Source organism: Telmatherina bonti (genome assembly GCF_933228915.1).
Source record: "Telmatherina bonti genome assembly, chromosome: 3".
Taxonomy (NCBI): domain Eukaryota; kingdom Metazoa; phylum Chordata; class Actinopteri; order Atheriniformes; family Telmatherinidae; genus Telmatherina; species Telmatherina bonti.
The window spans coordinates 25,072,079-25,085,034 of NC_136621.1; the positions used below are offsets into that span (position 1 = coordinate 25,072,079).

Below are 12,956 nucleotides of genomic sequence, written 5' to 3' on the forward strand. Positions count from 1 at the left end.
TGACAATGGAAATGAGGGAAATAAAAGTACTGTAATGAAACAAAAATACTTGAGTCCTTTAATTGTAAGTACATGTTGTTTTAATAATTTAAAAAAAATAAATCTGAATTTCATAGTTAAACATGCCATTTCTGAAAAAAAAATATTTGGGCTGCCAATTTTATTATGTAGACAACTGATCACGTGTTTGTAGCAGCTACTTTTTTTTGTTGAGGAGCAGAATGCAGAACAAAGTATTTGTCGCCCCCAAGTGTTGATAAGCGTGAACTGCAACACAGTCTCAATGTTTTTAGTTTGTTGGAAACTAATTTAACCAAGTAATAAATCAAACAGCTGAGGAAGAGTCTACACCTCCATTCTATCCTACAAAAAGGCAATGCAAACTTCACAGAAAAGCAAACAAAAATTGTTAGGAGACTCAGGCAACTTAAATGTTATTTTAATTTCAGAATCATTATTGTACAAGAACATCCCAATGGATTAGCACTTCTTTTTACAATATGTACCACATAACAGCACCTACATTATTTACACACATTACACAAGATTGTATCACAAAGCTGTGTGTGAAATTAGCAAAAACAAGTGTTTTGCTGAACTAACACACCCAATAATCCATGAACTGGCTAAACAAAATATAATCTCACAGCCACCGGCCCTACTAACTCACAGGCTATTAATTGGTGCCTGTAATTTTCTAGATTTAAAGGTGAAATCACAAGTGTTAAGTGTGTTAAACATTAGGAAAATCAAAAGACATAAAATAATGGATATAGTCTATCTTCCTTTTATGTGCCAAATGTAAACATTAAGCAGGTCAGATAATGCAAGCTTTGAAACACTTTTGTTGTATTGCCAAAAGGAAATAACCAGAGTAAAGTTAAGCATATTTGGATGCTGATATGAAAACTATGTGCATTGGTGTTTTGTAAAGTTCCCTAGAGATACAAGTGTGGTCATAAACTTACTATTATGAATGCAGGACAAGGGTACTTTCTCAGAGAAAAAATCACATCTATCCTATTGCCCCACTTTTGTTTATGAATTGGACTGAGGTGCTTTGTGATAAAACCCTGGATTAAACTGCAATGGAAAAAAGGGAAAAACCAAGAAGATAAATTTAAGTAAAATATAAAACAAATGGATGAAACGTACATAGTCACACACACTCAATCTGCAATACAACCGGATATACTGTAGCAGCTTTCTGAAAAGGCAGACATGTACAACACAGTCAGTGGCAGTTCTGCTGTCAGATACACAAACAAACAGAGCTCCAGCAGAATGACATACACGCCAACAAGCGTAGTTCAGTCAAGCCAAACAAAGTCAGTTAAGCCTCCTGAGGAGCCCACATTTCAGTCCAGCCTGATTTGGCCTACACTCCAAAAGAGGAAGTGCGCCTTACTATTAAAAAAAAATAAAAAATAAAAAAAGCACAAATAAGCAATACCCAAATTTTAAACATTCTGCAGTTTGAAAGATTTTAAGTGTCGGATGTGCTTCTCTGCTGGATGTATTGAGGAGAATCAAACAAGGAAGACACACTTCAGGAAAAACGGGAATTTACGATGGGGGAAGGATAAGTGAGAAGTTTCCTGTTGAGATGAGAAGTGCAAAGTGGAAAATAATAAACGGGCTAAATATCAAGGCTGATAATCAAGTTTTTCTTTATTGTAACATTGCAACTAAAGCCCCTTTCAGACATGGCACAGTTTTCCATTAATGTGGTAGTCACTTACCCTGACAGTGGTACGCCGATCACACCACCGGTCCTTTTTCGTAACAGTTTTGAAAATCCAACCAGGTCAAAGTGAACAACACACACATATACATACATACACACACATATATATATATATATATATATATATATATATATATATATATATATATGTTTAATTTATAAGGTACAAATTTTAAGTGCTGCAGTCATGTTAAAGAGCTGACAGCACAGCAGCGGTGGGTTCATTTGAAATTTAACCAGCAGTTCACAGGAATCTATCGGATTCTAATAATGAATTAAGAAATAAAAAACAGCACTGTTGAAACTTTCCTCCTCAGTGTTTCATCTACAATAAATCAGTCTTTGTCTTTTTTCCCCCAGTCAATAAGCCAAACTCTACTGTTTAGTGTTTATGTTGCTGCTACAGCTCCTACTTGACCATATATTTATATTTCAACACCCATTTAAACAACCCTGCTGCTTGTTTCTTAGCTTCATACTAATTATGATTGCAAAACAGCATGTTATGCAAACCAGCTCTTAAAGGACTTCATTTTTGTTCGTGGCACAGCTCCTCATCTGACACAAAGCGCCAGAGGTGACGATGTCTTCCGGTGAAGGCCAGGAACAACTTTACTTTACGTCAACTATGCTATTACTGTAATGCAATAAAACCCTCATGACCATAACGGTGATGTTTAATGTGCCTAAATATGTAAAAAAAAAAAAAAAAAAAAAAAAAAAAAAGATTATTTTAGTGGATTCCAACCACCGCTGCTATGATTATGCAGTTACTGTACATTTGGCATGCTAATTTGAATTGTTATGACACTGTGACTATCAGCCACTTTCACAGCCATATATGTCCTACTGATGAGCTTAGAAAAAATAACAGAGTTACCAATGTCTGAAAAACTGATATCGCTTTGACAGACTGAAAAAAACAACAATGCTACACATATCATGTCTGAAAAGAGCTTGTGGAGGAAGATTTTAATAGTTGGCCCAGGCATCAATAACCCATCACCTGTCCAATTGGCCAACAAGTAGAGGACAGCAAAGGGATTACTGGTGAAACAAGAGTTCAGAGCATCCTGTTCCGTTTATGAGTGGGTGAGTCTGTGATGACATCACTACAGGGTGCCGAGCCTCGTTTACGACTGGCAGCAGAATCTAAATGAAGTGCCATTTCCTCAGCTATGAAGGTGTTAAGGTCCATGTCATGAAGACCATTCCTACGACGACTGAGGGACTGGGCAGGGTGAGTTGGGGAACCAGGAGGACCAGAGCGTACAGAAATGCTGGCCATGGCACCACTAAGGCCTATGGTGGAAAAAGAGGAAAGATAAAAAGAAAATATGAAGTCACAACAAAATTGCATCACTATTAAAATTTCACAACATAGCTTCCTGCCACATGTGGCACTTTGGCTTACCATGGAGGGCTATGGCCTCTCTGAAGGGCTGCAGGTCAGTCTCAACAGAGTTGTCCGTCTCCGGGGGTGATGACCGACTAGCAGAGACCATGGCAACTTTGGGTGGGGTACGAGCTGTCCTTGGAGGGGGAACTTTTCCACACAAGAAGCTAATTAGGTCTTCTCGTCTGATAGTTCTTCTGCGCTTCTTCACCCATGCAATCACCTCCTTATTTCTGCGCTGGTAACCTAAATGGATGCCGAGGTCATAGCTCCGCTGGTGGGCTTCCACGCTCTCTGATAACACATAGGAAAAGATCATTCAGTTAAAATAGTTACCACCATTAAAACCCATCTAAACTAGTCTCATTTGCACACAGTACTTCTAATAGACCACACTGAATTCTATAAAAGGACTTAAACACAAGACTGGGACTGGCTTAAATAGCATATTACTTGCCTTTGTAAAGGTTGGTGACAGCTGTGGCAGCATTCTGGAAGGGCACCCAGAGGGAGAGGCCTTGTTGTTGACATACCCTATCTATGAATAACATAAAAATACAGTCAGGCTGGGATAATGCCATTAAATAAAGTGCTGAAAATGTATCTTTTCAATTGTTGATTCTATTTTCTCTGTCAGGAAACAATGTTTAAAATAAATAGTATGCCATGAAAATATCCACAAGTATGTGGGATTGGACCCCCTTCAGTCCATTAGTTTATACTGCTCTTTCAAAAGGTTGGCTTTTCCCAACTGAGCTCACGAGACCCATTCTGTTAAGGCTATCCAGAAAGTTTCCTCTGGGTATTACATTCATATGTACAAAGTTGTTCACTGCAAATACAAAATGGGCGGAGCCTGTGAGCAAAAGTAACTGGACATGCAGGATTTCAAAACACAGTGATGGCCAATGACAGCCCATGACAAGGGATATCTAATGAAATGGCACATAAAGGCATAAGAAGGTTATATGGCGAACTAAAGTCTGTTTTCAAATACGTGAGCCAGCTAAAAACATTATAGTCACATTGTATGACGTTTCAGTCAAATAAACAATCATTTTGAAAATATCCTGTTAGTTTAAATAAAGTTAGCAAATGACTGGTGCCTCAGATTATTTTAGTTTAATAGGCAACATTTTACCGAATCAAACTACATTTAACCACGAAAACACTTTAATCCTTGCGCCATTTTGTTCTGATTATGAACAACAATGCAATCATCAGCAATAATCTACGGAACGATGCCCTTGTAAGAAAAAAATGTCTGTGTTCCCATCTTTAACAACTCGAAACACAAATGCAACACTCACTGCAGCCTTTGACAGTCAAAACAGCTGTTATTTTCAGTCTGCAATCTCCTCCCTTAGTATCGCCATTTTGGCAAGCTAGACAACTGACAAAACATTTATAATGTCGTGTTACGTCCGACACAGAAGATTAAATGTACTGACAAATGCAGCAGAGCATACATGGTTAAACAGTATTCAGGATATGACTCGGACTGACATGAATATGTTTAGCCCTGGGATAGTTCTGACAGCTTAAGCTTTTGAGAGCCACATTTCAGCCTTGTCTGACACTGACACGGTGACCGGCTGTTAGCATCTGCTAGCGTTAGCACTTAGCTTCCTAGCAGCGAAACAGGGTCACGATGTCGACCACAGAACGAAGGAATATCAGGCATAGTCAGTTGAAAAAAATACAAAAATATTATTACTTAAACCGACTTCGGAACATCAAACAATGTTATGAAGGAAAAACGCCAATTTGAACTTTTTTTTGTCTTTACTGTGCCCTTTGTGTCCATCCGCCAATTGACAACCAAAGGATGGGTTTTTATTAGCATTAGCTCAGGCAGTTAGCTTCACTTGAACTTCGGTATGTTGAGAGCATACCTTTGTAGAGCTGTGCCACAGCAGTAGCAGAGTTCTGAAAAAGGTGCCACAGCTTTTGTTGACTTTGTTCCGTCTCTTCTTCGTTAGAATTACCCTGTTCTGCCTCTGCCAAGCACTGCCGTTCCCACTTTGAAAACCAGTGCTCGGGGCCGTGCTCTTGGATCTCGGCTTCTCCCTCCTCCTTCCTGTCCTCCATAGCTAACGTTAGGCGTTAGCTAATAGCTAGCCTTCGAGTTAAATATACGACTCTTGTCTTTTGCACTACAGTTATGTCCCTTTTCGATTGTAGTAGGGAAATACGTTGTAAATCCCTAACAAAAGTAGGAAAAACACAAGAGCTGTTAGAGTCGCATTGTCAATGTTTGTCTGTACCGCTAGCACGCCTAGTGTTAACACACTAAATTAAAGAATGCGGATGACAACACCTAAGAGTTTCTGGAATTCTGCCCCTCCCATTTTCCAACTGGAATGAAAGGCAATTGGTTGTCCTCATTCTTCTAGGCGGGGCTTACAGGCAAATACGAAGCCTGATTGGACGATGTTAAAAAAAGAGAAAAGGTCAGAGAAAAACAAAGTTGATCTGACACGAGTCGTTCTAGCCTGCTGTACAGCATTCTGTTCAGCAGAGGGCACCCAATCAACGAAAAGCCATTCCCAAAATGGTCAAAAGTTAAAGGCCTATATTTCAGCACACGATAGTGTACTTTTACAGAGGATGGCTGTTTCGAAATCTGGTCGTGTCTTACAATATAACATGGGAGGATTAGAAACTGCCTAAATATTTAGGCTTTTTCCATCTTAAATATTTTTTGTTGTTCGATTTAGATAAATCTTTGCAAGATAAATAACCACTGAGACGAAGAACCATTACAATGAACCATTACAAGAACCATTAAAACCTGCTTTGAGAGGAATGCTCCATGTATCTGAATGTGTTTGGTCTGTTGGGGAATAATCATAATGCCAACAGGATCAATGTATTTTGAATGCCAGAACCATAGCTGGATCAGAACCAAGAAGCTTTTGAGTCCATGGGAAACCAATGGTTAATTTAAACCGTCATCCTCATAAAAACTCTATGCTATCCTTTATTTGACACTCCAAAGACTGCAGAGCTCCACCTTCATCAGACTATTGAGCTCTGGTTTTGTAAAGAATGCTTTAGGCAATCCTCCTACCTTCCAGGATTTCAGTCTACTACAGCCAATCTCTGCATTACAGAGGAGCACAGCCTTCATCCCACATCTCATATTATCTTTAACAAACGGGTATCTTATTCCTATTATTAAGTACATTCTGGGAAGAATAAAGTATTTTTTTATTTAATTTACTTCTAAATATACTTTTAATTCCTCTGCAAAATACTGAAAATGCTGCTCGTTTTGCATTACCATGTATATATTCAGTTGTCTTTTTTGCCTTTGTATCTCTTTTGGTCTTTGTTGCTACTATGTTTATTTTGCCTATGTAATGCATTTTATTCCAATTTTTTAATTGTTGATAGCTTTTCTACTGTAATCATGCTGCTACTGCGTCAATGTAATTTCCACGATATTATTATTAAAGGATTTACCTGTCTATAAAGCACATACAGGTAAGCAGCAGAAAAGTACACAATTTTAGTTGTTATCATAAACAATTTAGTTAAACATTTCCCGTTAACTCTTGGTTATAACTACTTTTACAGTAGAGAATGTAAGGGGGAAAGGTTAGTGTATATGTTGAGGTATCAAGTCTATAAACTAAAGAGACAGAGGGAGTCCAAAGGTCAGATTTGTTATAACATTACATTCTTTCAGCTCTCTCTCAGTCAGCAATCACAGGTCTCCATGTCAGGCTGAACCTGTGACTCTCTTTGAACTCCAGCAAACATCTATTTTTTTCCTCCATAATTGCTCGTAACTTTGCAGTGTTTGAAGATGGCCAAGAAGGAGAAGAGCTTTACCAATGTTGAGGAGTATTTCCAGGAACGAGGACCTACTGTTACATTTAGCAGCTTGCATTATTGTGTTCAAGAGACAAAGTTATGCCGCAAGACAGGCGCTGAGAAACACATCCTCAAAAATGTCAGGTAGGATATGATACCCACCTGTGGTATGTGGTGATTAAATGAAATGTAGAAAATAGCCCTTTTATTATATTATATTATATTATATTATATTATATTATATTATATTGTATTGTATTGTATTGTATTGTATTGTATTGTATTGTATTGTATTGTATTGTATTATGTTGTTTATGGTTGTTTTAGTGGCATAATGAAACCAGGGATGAATGCAATCATGGGAGCCACAGGAAGCGGTAAAACATCGTAAGAAACATGATCATTTACATACAAATATAAAGACTTACATGTGCATCAGCTGTACAGACAATAAAAATGAGTTTTTCACTCTCTTCACAGACTGTTGGATGTAATCGCCGGCAGAAAAAACCCTGCTGGGTTGCGCCAAGGACAGGTCTTAGTCAATGGCAAATGTGTCACATCAGAGCTCAGGCTGAGCTCTGCTTACGTGGTTCAGGTAAACAAACACATTTTCATATTCTATAATGTGTTTTCCCTTTAAATAGTTTGTAAAACATTAAACTTTCTTTTTCCCATTTTTTAGGATGATATCCTAATGGGTACTTTAACAGTGAAAGAGAATCTTCTATTTAGTGCCAACCTGCGTCTCAACCCAAAGTATCACTCCTCCACTGATAAAAAGGACAAAGTAAATGCCATCATCCAGGACTTGGGCCTGACTGATTGTGGTGACACTAATGTAAGGATCCTTATGCACCATATTGCAACATACAATCTCACTCACACAGCACTACTGGACACAACATCATTGTGTCTTAAATACATTATGTGCTGCCGTTGTCATGAAATATTTAGCTAGAGGAGTTTGTTCTACTGTTTTTGTAGAAGTATGTTGTTACATATGATAAATGGTAAATTGACTTGTATGTGTGTGTTCAGATTGGTACTGAGTTTCTGCGGGGCGTATCGGGAGGGGAGAGGAAGAGGTGCAGCATTGGGATGGAGCTCATCACTTCCCCCTCACTGCTGTTTCTGGATGAGCCAACCACTGGACTGGACTCTAACACAGCAAACTGCATCATTGGTCTTCTGCACAAGTATAGCTAACCTAATTACAATAACATTTACTCACACATACGATACAAACAGAACTCTCAAGTACATTGCATAATGCTAAAATTAGCTGGTAAACTGCAAGCGGCATGCTGTGCTGTAAAATCTAAGGGATATATAAGTGCTGCCAAGCAAACCACCTTCTTTCCATCTCCTATTGTCTTTGCTAGTATGTAAAAATCTCCAAACATGTGTCCAGGCTGTCCAGAAGAGGTAAGACTGTGATCTTCTCCATCCACCAACCACGCTACTCCATCTTCAAACTGTTTGACCACCTGACCCTGATACACAAAGGCGAGATAGTGTTCGCAGGAGCAGCTGGCTCTGCGCTGGAGTACTTCACAGGCCTCGGTATTTATGGTTTTTCTGGTTGTTATGAAAAGTCCTTGAGTGGACCTTGACTGAGAATTAAATGCTGAAGACTTAGATACCTAATAAAAATTTGGTATTGAATGACCACATTAGAGCTTGTTGTAGACCAGTGATGTCCTTAGTTAATTTTGAGGGGCTCTATCCTGCAGATTTGAGATTTTTCCTACTGCAGGACACCTAAATCAAAATAATGTCTCAACATGTTTGAGCAGCACTTGATAGCATGCTCTTGAAGAGAGCCATTAAATTTTAATCATGTGTGTGGGGCGATATCTAAATCCTGCAGGACTGTGGCCCTCAAGGACCTGAGCTGGACGCCCCTCAAATCAGACATCATATGGGCCAGTGTTGAGCTACTGCTTGTTGTTCCTATTTCTAATATAACAAATAAACTTGATGGGTAATTACTTTTTCACACATATGGAATATTATGTTCAGGAGGAAACTTTTTAAGAAAGTCTTGTAGAAATGTGTGTATATGTTTATGTGAATTTGGACAGGATTCCAAATTGAGGCTTTCAACAATCCTGCTGACTTCTTCATGGACATCACAAATGGAGAAGCAGTATCAACAACAGAATCATGGGCTGAAGGTAGGCCTAATTCAGTTTAAAGGGTTTTCATGATATCAGAGTTTCACTGTACATTTATCAAGGCTAAAAGCATTTCCAATCCCAATATTATTGCAATAACTACAGAAATCTGAAAAAATGTTGCTATAAGGAACTCTTTTCTTTACATTTCTTTGTGCAAAATTATGATAAAGATCAGATCCAAATATTTTCATATGTGTTTTATTAATACATTTTCTTTTTCATTCTTTTAATGTTACAATACCACAAACACAGATATACATACACTACCAGTCAAAAGTTTGAACACACTTCCCCATTAGATTTATTGGGAAAGTGTGTCCAGACTCTTGACTGGTAGTCTACCCTGAAGCTGAAAGTATTTTTGATTGTAGTTTGTGAAAAAGAGAAAATTCTGCAAAGTATCTGCTTTATGTTGAAAATATACACTATAAATATATATGTATATATAATTATACCGTCCAATCACTTTGGACCAACAGTAAATTAGCTTAAAACAAAGTTCATATTGTCTGAAATGTAGATGTATTTGTATAAAAGACTAGTTTGCCACAGTATGAATTCCAAAATAATTCCAGTCGTATAAATAATGTTTGAACATAATTAACATTGACTGTGTCTTTCATACATTTATCTTAGCTGATGTCCATGTAATGTTTTTTTATTTGCAAATTACCAGCCCTCCTTACTGACGGCTGTTTAAAAACGAAACATTAATTTTATCGGCTGTCCTTATCTCTTTCTAACATGGTTTTGTTGTGTGATTGCTCCAAAGTGGATAGTGAAAACTTCTTGGCAGTGAAGTATCGCCAGTCCCGTCTGTACCAGAAGGTGAGAGAGGAGCTAGACCATATCAACCAGAGTATTACTGAAGTGGCCAAAGCTGAAGAAGAACCAGTGGACTATGCCACCTCTTTTCTCTATCAAGTGAGCAAACCTGGGTTTTTTCTTTCTTTCTTTCTTTTAAAAGTGATTTGTCAGCTGAGGGAATCAAAATTGGAGTTGTCCGAAGTTAATGATTAACAGAAACAGATGATTTTATGATGTTATGTCACAGAATTGAATAACTGCATCGGCCATCTGTTATGTCAGTATGCTCGACTGCCTGCTAATTGAACCAAGTCATCATGGCCATAAAAAATATCAATAATTTTCTCTTGTGTGAGACAGATGCGCGTGGTGTGTGGCAGGACAGTGCTGAACATTCTGAGGAATCCACAGACCTCTTATGCCCAGCTGGCCCTCAATATCTTCTTTGCAATTCTTGTGGGACTCATTTACTACCAGATGCCCTTGAAGTTGCCTGAAGCTTTGCAGAATAGGTATGCATAACTTGAAGCATAATAGCCATCTCAATATTCAGTTTTTTTTGTAATGCAATGAGATATAAAATGACATGGAAACTGTTTCAGTTTGTTTTATGTAGTATATAACAAAAACATTACTACCTCGCTGTTTCTTGGCCCTCATTGTGATGCTGTTGCACATTGGACATGAAGGCAAATGCACTTGTTACATGATTTCATGTCAGACTTTTTACTAATTCAGTGGATTCAATTTCAATTCAAGATACCAAATGGACAAATAAAAACTGCTTGATCAGGATGAGAGAATAACTTGTCCCATCCACAGGTCACACTGACAATTAGTGATCCCTCCATGATCTCTTTCTATCATCATGACAGGAGTGGAGCCTTTTTCTTCCTTATCATCAACATGGTGTTTGGGAATCTCTCTGCTGTTGAACTCTTTATAAATGAAAGGGCTATCTTCATGTGAGTGAAACTTTAAGTTTATGCATGCACTCTTGAGAAAGATTAGACATATCCTCTTTTTACCCATGTTTCTCAATTTTATAAGTTCGAAACTAGCAATATTTTCATCTGTTTTAAAAATACTTTCAGTCTTCTCTAGGATCCCATTTTAGGTTGACCACTTATTCCCAACCCCATTTGGATTTGTTTGTATGTAAGGATTTGTTGTTAATTGCAAATTAAATTTTTACTCTATATTCCAAACAACTATCCCTCTTCATCTTAAAGTAAAAACATAATGCCCAGTGCAAGATTCAAACTAAAATGTACAGCACCAAGGAAAAAAAAAAAATTTTTTTCATATCATTGGGGAATTCTGTATTTTGAATTCATTACAAATTGTGTATTTATGTGAGACTACTTGCTCATGTTTGTTGCAGCCACGAGAACTCCAGTGGCTACTACCGCACCTCTGTCTACTTCCTGTCTAAGATATTTGCTGATCTCATTCCCAACCGCATCATCCCTATCGTGGTGTTTTCAGCCATCGCCTACTACATGATGGGTAACATGTTTGCAAACAAACATACACAAAAAATAAGAAGCACGTTGTATGAAAAATGTACCAAAAGCAGGTGTTTGTCTATTGATTATTGTTTTTAACTGATGTAGAGATTTCAGAATCAAGAAAGTGCTTATGCAAGTTTTTCCTGTGATCTGGGACTAGAAAGGAACAAGTGATGTTGTAAATGATAAAACTTTACAAGCTTCACTTTGTATCAGGGAGTTCTTATTCCGATTGTATGTATGCACTACTGCTGGGTTATGTTAACATGTTTTCCCTTTTCAATCTGCTTTCCGTTACTTCAGGGTTGAAGCCTGCCTTTGACGCCTTCGTGTGCTTTGCTCTGACCATGTCCTTGGTCAGCCTGGCAGGAGTTGGTCTTGCTTTTCTAGTTTCAGCAAGTGTATCTACATTTGCAATGGCTAACATCCTCATTGCTCTTCCCTTTGTGTTCATGATGGTGAGATACCAAGACAGACACACACACAAATTTTCAGCATATTCCTGGCTCATCAGCAACTTGGACAATTATTCAGGACCACCTCATGTCAGTTTTCATTGGGCACATTGGTTAGGGCAAACCATTAAAAAAAAAACATGAGCAAGTTGCTTTAAGAAGTGTAGCAGAATTTCTCACAAGCATATTATCTACCTTGCCTTTTCTCTCTCCTGGTGTAGGTCTTTGGTGGATACCTTGTCAATCTAAATGCAATGTTGAACTGGCTCTCTTGGCTGAAATGGATCAGTATCTTCAGATATGGGCTTAATGTGAGATACAGAAACACACAGGATGCAAAACAGAGAGTGCTTCTGAGCATGAATTTAACCTGCCTTGACAATGTTGTCCAACAACACGTCTATTTGTCTCTTCTAGGCTGTCTACATCAATGAGATGAAGGGACAGTTGTTCTTAAGCAACACGACAATGTGAGTGTAAATTAATAGATTAAAAACACAGCAACACTCTCTCAATATTAATTGCCCCCTCTCTGTACTGCAGTATCCCAGGAGAGATGTTTCTGAAAAGCATGGACATCGACTACTCTGTGTGGGGCTTCTGGCAGAACCAAGTGGCTCTACTGGGAATCATTGTTGTCTGCATGACCCTGGCCTATGTGCAGCTGAGACGAATCAACCGTTGGAAATGATGCCTGCCTGTTTGTTTGTGTATTTGTCATCTTTTATGATCTAAGTCTTTATTCTATTTATTTAACATAGAAATATGATTAAGAGCTGATGTTTTATATGTTTACACAGGATAAAGTTGCGCTATGTTGTCATTTAATTTGTTATGCAAATCCAGATATCTGCCGTACACGTGAAATCTGTGACTCACTAAAGTGCTGACTCTAAACACACGTGTTGTAACGTTTGACTCCAAGGTTGATAAGCTGCTTCTTTGTGTGCTCGGTCTGAGCACGAGGGAGTGTCTGACAAGATAAAAGCCAGCATATAAGAGCTTATAAAGACCTTAGCGAGTGAAGTAAAATTA

General features: G+C 38.1%; 2 protein-coding genes across 2 annotated transcripts; one reads left to right on the plus strand and one right to left on the minus strand.

Annotated features, from left to right (window-relative positions):
* Positions 1-428: 428 nt before the first annotated feature.
* hapstr1b (HUWE1 associated protein modifying stress responses b) lies at positions 429-5,423 on the minus strand. Its single transcript, XM_079265181.1, has 4 exons — positions 5,039-5,423; positions 3,601-3,681; positions 3,162-3,437; positions 429-3,049 (listed from the first exon to the last, which is right to left on the minus strand). The coding sequence occupies exons 1-4, from the start codon at positions 5,232-5,234 to the stop codon at positions 2,811-2,813; spliced, it is 792 nt and encodes a 263-aa protein (XP_079121307.1). The 5' UTR covers positions 5,235-5,423; the 3' UTR covers positions 429-2,810.
* A 1,534-nt stretch (positions 5,424-6,957) lies between these two features.
* On the plus strand, positions 6,958-12,612 carry abcg2b (ATP-binding cassette, sub-family G (WHITE), member 2b; the record flags this gene model as incomplete). The annotated part of the gene is made up of 15 exons (XM_079263416.1): positions 6,958-7,109; positions 7,293-7,352; positions 7,446-7,563; positions 7,651-7,806; positions 8,007-8,164; positions 8,380-8,531; positions 9,053-9,145; positions 9,921-10,072; positions 10,316-10,467; positions 10,831-10,920; positions 11,340-11,464; positions 11,770-11,924; positions 12,143-12,232; positions 12,339-12,391; positions 12,465-12,612. 15 exons carry the CDS (start codon positions 6,958-6,960, stop codon positions 12,610-12,612), a joined length of 1,854 nt encoding a protein of 617 aa, XP_079119542.1.
* Positions 12,613-12,956: the final 344 nt, after the last annotated feature.